The sequence below is a fragment of the Benincasa hispida genome, chromosome 9 (genome assembly GCF_027475165.1).
Source record: "Benincasa hispida cultivar pf3 chromosome 9, pf3_genome.v1.1, whole genome shotgun sequence".
Classification (NCBI taxonomy): Eukaryota; Viridiplantae; Streptophyta; class Magnoliopsida; order Cucurbitales; family Cucurbitaceae; genus Benincasa; species Benincasa hispida.
The window spans coordinates 79834940-79840939 of NC_143486.1; the positions used below are offsets into that span (position 1 = coordinate 79834940).

Genomic DNA, 6000 nt, shown 5'->3' on the forward strand with positions numbered 1-6000 from the left:
CAATTTTACACTTGAATTTTATCTCATGTCTACTTTTAGTCTTTATGGTCTTTCTCGAATTATTTCACATCATAAATGATTTTAAGTTAATTAATTAAAAGTTAACATTAAGGATCAAAAGTGAGCATTTAATTATTGAAGTGTAAACGCATTAACCTAAAAACTAAGAGGGAATTTGAGGCAAATACTATCTTAAGACTATAATAACCACATCTTACTATAGTAAATACTATTTTAAAATCCCCATTTGCTACCATATTTACTATTTGTTACAGTTTTTACTATTTTGCATTCATCATTTTTTTATTCTTTGCTACAGTGTTTACTATTTCTTTTCAAACTAAAATAGTTTACACCTCAAACACATACTATTATAACCCAAACTAAAATAATCTACACTCAAAATATAAACTATTACAACTCAATTATAATAACCTAAGACTATAATATCCAACTCTTTATCCCAATAGCCTCCCAAGAGATTGTACTCAAAACTTAAGACTATATATATCGAATGTAGCCCCTATGATTAGCCTGGAAGTTCAAGAGATTGCAGCCAATAAAAAGGGGTCGGCAACGATTAATGAAAGAACAATTAATCAAAACCAAATAATTAATTACTCAATGAGGTGTATGTGGGGCCCCCCTACCTGAAGTTGAGTGCTTCAGTAATGTGTTGCAAACAAAGGTAGAATTTGAGAGAGAGCATTGACTTTTTCAATAATATTTTACTAAAAAAGTCACCGTCCCATTTCAAAGGAGGGGACTTGTTTTAAAAGAAAAGCGGATTTAATTACTAAAAGGGTTGACATCTAAGTTGGAGGAAAAGTCTTATAAATAGGAGCAGCCCTTTCCTTTCTAAACCCATCAACATAAACTACTCTCTCTCATCAACTTCATCCCCTTAATCCATTTTTCTCCCTAAAAATACCGATCTTTTCAACTTCTAATGGCAATTCCAGTCATTGATTTCTCTAAGCTTAATGGAGAAGAAAGACCCAAGACATTGGCTCAAATAGCGAATGGCTGTGAAGAATGGGGATTCTTTCAGGTACTTTCTGATCTATTAGTTATATTCTTCTGCTCGTTTCAGGTTGATGTGAAGAACGTGTTTTAGGACATGTTCAAAGTCAATTCAAAACATGTTTAAATTGATTTTGAACGTGACAAGACATATCCAAAGTGTGTCCAAAGAATAGTATTTTTAGTGCATCATTCTAGTGTTTCTTTTCTAGGCATTCTATTGACTCAAGTAACATTTTCATGTCATAGCACTAATTAAAGCCTCTTTTGATAAACATTTAGTTTTTTATTTTTGAAAATTGTGATTATCTCACAATACCTTACTCGTGGTTTTCATATTTTGTATCTAAATATTTGAATTCTTAATTAATTTCTAAAACAAAAACAAGTTTTTGAAAACTTTTTTTTTCCCAAAATTTGTCTTTGATTTTGAAAACACTCCTAAAATGTAGATGATAAAACAAAGAAACTAATAAATGAAAGTGGTATTTATATGCTTAATTTTCAAAAACCAAAAATCAAATGATTATGGAGTGGAGCCTAGATGTCTGGATTATGGTTGACTTTAAAAAATATTTGTTGCTTGAATATCATCAGCTGGTGAACCATGGGATTCCTGAAGAGCTCCTAGAGAGGGTGAAGAAGATTTCTTCAGAGTACTACAAGGTGGAAAGAGAAGAAAGTTTCAAGAGTTCAAAACCTGTGAAGCTCCTGAATGATTTGCTGGAGAACAAGAGTGGTGAGAAGCTGGAAAATCTTGATTGGGAAGATGTATTCCTCCTCCATGATAACAACGAATGGCCCTCCAACATTCCTGGATTCAAGTAAGCAACCATCTACACTCCAAACTTTAATGAAGATTCAGTCAAAATATATCACGAAAATGCATTTTTTTCCTTAAAATCAGTAAAGAATTTATGTATATGAATCCAATTATGGCAGGGAAACCATGAGGGAGTACAGATCCGAGCTGAAGAAGCTAGCTGAAAAGGTAATGGCAGTGATGGATGAGAACTTAGGTTTACCTGAGGGATACATAAAAGCTGCCTTCAATGGCGGCGAAGGGCTGGAAAAGGCCTTCTTTGGCACCAAAGTCAGCCACTACCCACCATGTCCACACCCAGAGCTGGTGAATGGGCTCCGTGCCCACACCGATGCCGGCGGTGTGATCTTGCTCTTCCAAGACGACGAGGTGGGAGGCCTTCAAATCCTGAAAGATGGGCAGTGGATAGATGTGCAGCCATTACCCAACTCCATAGTCATCAACACAGGTGATCAGATTGAGGTGCTGAGCAATGGGAGATACAAGAGTGTTTGGCACCGGGTTTTGGCCACCCCAAATGGGAACAGAAGATCGATTGCTTCGTTTTACAACCCATCGATGGAAGCAACCATAGCTCCTGCAGCACAGCTAGTGGATAAAGCAAACCAGGAGGTGGAAAAAGGATATCCAAAGTTTGTGTTTGGAGACTACATGTCAGTTTATGCTGAGCAGAAGTTCCTCCCAAAGGAACCAAGGTTTCAAGCTGTCAGAGCAATGTAAGGAGCGTGAATCAAAAGGAGTTACTGTTAGATTTCACTCTCCTGATGGCCTTTCATTCAAGGGTTTTCATATAGTAGTGACAAAATTTGAATAATGCTACTTCTTTCCGCACTCTCCCCCCACGAAAAGAAACAAAAGGAACCACTTTCCCCTTAGGGTTTGTGTGTGTTTGCTTTAGTAAATTAGTAATTTGCTGTTATATCTCCATTTATGGTTGTATGTTATGGAATGTGTCCGAAGGACTAATAATATTCAGTATTCAGTATTGTTTTTCAACATTATATTTTGACCTTAGAAGATCAGAGTTTATTTTATTCGTTCATTCGTTCATTTCCTTTCCTTTATGATTAACTTTTAAGCATTTAAAACATTGCTTATTATTCAATTAATTAAACTTATTAGCTTGACATTTAGTTTTCTTCCATATCCAACGCACATATTTAAATCTTATATTAAGCTATCAAATAAATATTCATTATCTATGTCCATATAAAACATACAATCTAAATAGCCTATAGACATTAAATTGTCATTTTCATAAAGAAAACAATAAATATCTTCCAAGTGTTTATCTTTAAAAGTTTTTTTTCATACAATAAATAGGAATGAAAAATCGATCCTCTAACCTAAGGGTAAAAATGCATGTCAATCGCCACAGAACTAAGCTCACTTTAGCATTCTTTAAAAGTTTATTAGCAATTAGCAAGAATATATGGAGGTAATCTTTACGCTAAAAGAGTACTTATTAATGTTAGTGCAATAGACACAATCAAATTATCAAAGGTATTGTCCACCTAAGTACCTATCCTAACACTCCCCAGCAAAATGGAATCGCGGAGAGAAAAAACAGACATCTCTTAGAAGTTTCTTGAGCTTTAATATGTCACGCTAACACCCCCACCTTTTTTGGGGAGAAGCTATTATAACAACCACCTACCTTATTAATAGAATGCCCTCTCGAATATTAGGTTTCAAAACTCCCTTACAAAAACTTAAGGAAGTATTTCCACATGATAAATTATTTTCTCAAGTCCCTTTAAAAATATTTGGTTGCACAGTCTTCCTCCAAGATCATAGACCCAATAGGAGTAAATTAGATCCTAAGGCAATAAAATGCATCTTTCTTGGTTATGCTCCAAGCCAAAAGAGATACAAATGCTACTCACCAACTACTAAAAGGTTCTATACATTCATGGATGTAACCTTCTTTGAAACTCAACCTTATTTCCAAAAGCAAGACACCACCGAACCTTCCACTCTCATAGAAAACGAAAAACGAAGGAAACCAAAAACTAGATCTCATTGAAGAGAGTGCTCCTTGTGTTCCTTATATACATGAAATCGATGTTCCCAATCAAGGCCCACCGGAAAGTAGGAAAGATCCTATAGTCTATACTAGAAGGAAGAACACCCTTGAACGTGAACCAATACTCAATCAGAACCCAACCGAAATACAGGAAAATCATGTCTCCAACTCCACAATAGAAACACTTAGAAGGTATTTGATAAATGGGTATGAGTTATTGGGTTGGGTGGGTATTTATTACCCATGTTTGTTAAGCCCATAAAGAAAACCTGTGGGTTATTAAAACCCCCATTTTTACCCACTCAAAACTCCCTTTTTTTATCCCCTCATCAATATATTTTCATTTCTTTCTCTCTTCTCTCATCTTTGCCGTTTGGATCCAATTTTTTTTTTCTTTTATCGTCAAACCTTTGAATTCTATTTTCATTTCTTTCTCTCTTCCCTCATCTTTGCCGTTTGGATCCCCCAAATATACTATCCATATTATATAAAAATAAACTGTATGATATGTGAAATAATAAAGTTAAGTTAGCAAGATTCAATATATATACATACAATATACCAATTAGTAATTGGGATAATTACGTTCAATATATATACATACATTCAATATATACATACAATATACAATATACCAATTAATTAAGCAGCAATATGAAAATATATTTTGTTGGTATGTTTTATCGATGGAAAAGAATTAGAATTATTACAGTTTTTGAAAAGAATATATGAAAAATAATATATTGTGTTCTACAAATTAAGAAAAAAAAATTGAGATTGTCCAGTTTATGTCATAAATGATTTGAGAAAATACGTGTATATTTCAAAATTAATCAACAATAGCAAAGTATAAAACTAAAAAATAAAAGAATGAAATAAAAAAAAAACAAACAGAAAAAATAGAACTAATCTCATTCACAAAAAAATTGCATCAGATCCTCCAACTCAACTCAACTCAACTCTGCACAACAAACACAGACAATAATTACCAACTCAACTCAACTCTGCAAACAAACACAGATAATTTAACTCCCCAGATATTTAACTCTCCGAATAATAATTACCAACTCAACTTAACTCAACTCTTTACTTTTATCACATACCAAATACACCCTTACTGAAGACATTGATCTCCTCATTACAAAAAGGAAAGGGGTAAGAACCTATACGATGCATCCCATCCAAAACTACCTTTCCTACAAAAATCTCTCTCCTAAGTTCAAAGCATTCACAACTACACTATCCCAAGTACACATTCCGAATAATGTCTATGAAGCCCTCAAGGACATTAATTGGAAGCAAGTTGTATTAGACGAAATAAAGTCCTTGGAAAAGAACACCACATGGGAAATAACAGACCTACCTCCAGGAAAGAAAACAGTAGGATGCAAATGGATCTTCACCATCAAATACAAAACTAATGGAGAAATAAATAGGTTCAAAGCTAGACTCGTCGCCAAAGGGTTCACCCAGTCTTATAGCATTGACTATCAAGAAACATTTGCCCCGGTGGCAAAATTAAATACTATCCACATCCTTTTTTTCCTAGTTGTGAATAATGATTGGATTCTTCACCAATTAGACATAAAAAATGTCTTCCTTAATGGAGATTAGAAGAAGAAGTATATACCTGCCGGTGTAGAATCTACTCAAACCATAAATAAGGTATGCAAACTCAAAAAATCCCTTTATGGCCTAAAACAATCCCCTAGGGCGTGGTTTGATAAATTCTCAAGAGTGGTAAAGGAAAACGAGTACTCACAATGTCAATCTGACCATACTCTCTTCATCAAACATTCTTGCACGGGTAAAATAGCAATTATCATTGTCTATGTAGATGATATTATCCTTACAGGAGATCATGAAGAAGAAATAAGAAATCTAAAACTTCTCTTAGCCAAGAAATTCGAAGTAAAAGACTTAGGCAACCTTAAATACTTCCTAGGGATGGAAGTGGCCCGCTCAAAAACAAGCTTGAACTTTTCTCAAAGAAAATATGTCCTGTTAAAGGAAACTGGAATGCTTGGATGCAAGCCCGCTAATACTCCAATTGACACAAACAATCACATGATCAAAGAAACCAATCACAAAATGGTTAACAAAGATCAGTATGAAAGGCTAGTTGGAA

At 34.3% G+C, this 6000-nt stretch overlaps 1 protein-coding gene across 1 annotated transcript; it reads left to right on the forward strand.

Moving 5' to 3' along the window:
• Positions 1–802: 802 nt before the first annotated feature.
• On the forward strand, positions 803–2842 carry LOC120086275 (2-oxoglutarate (2OG) and Fe(II)-dependent oxygenase superfamily protein). Its single transcript, XM_039042830.2, has 3 exons — positions 803–1051; positions 1621–1847; positions 1966–2842. The coding sequence occupies exons 1-3, from the start codon at positions 950–952 to the stop codon at positions 2564–2566; spliced, it is 930 nt and encodes a 309-aa protein (XP_038898758.1). The 5' UTR covers positions 803–949; the 3' UTR covers positions 2567–2842.
• The last annotated feature ends 3158 nt before the right edge of the window (positions 2843–6000 follow it).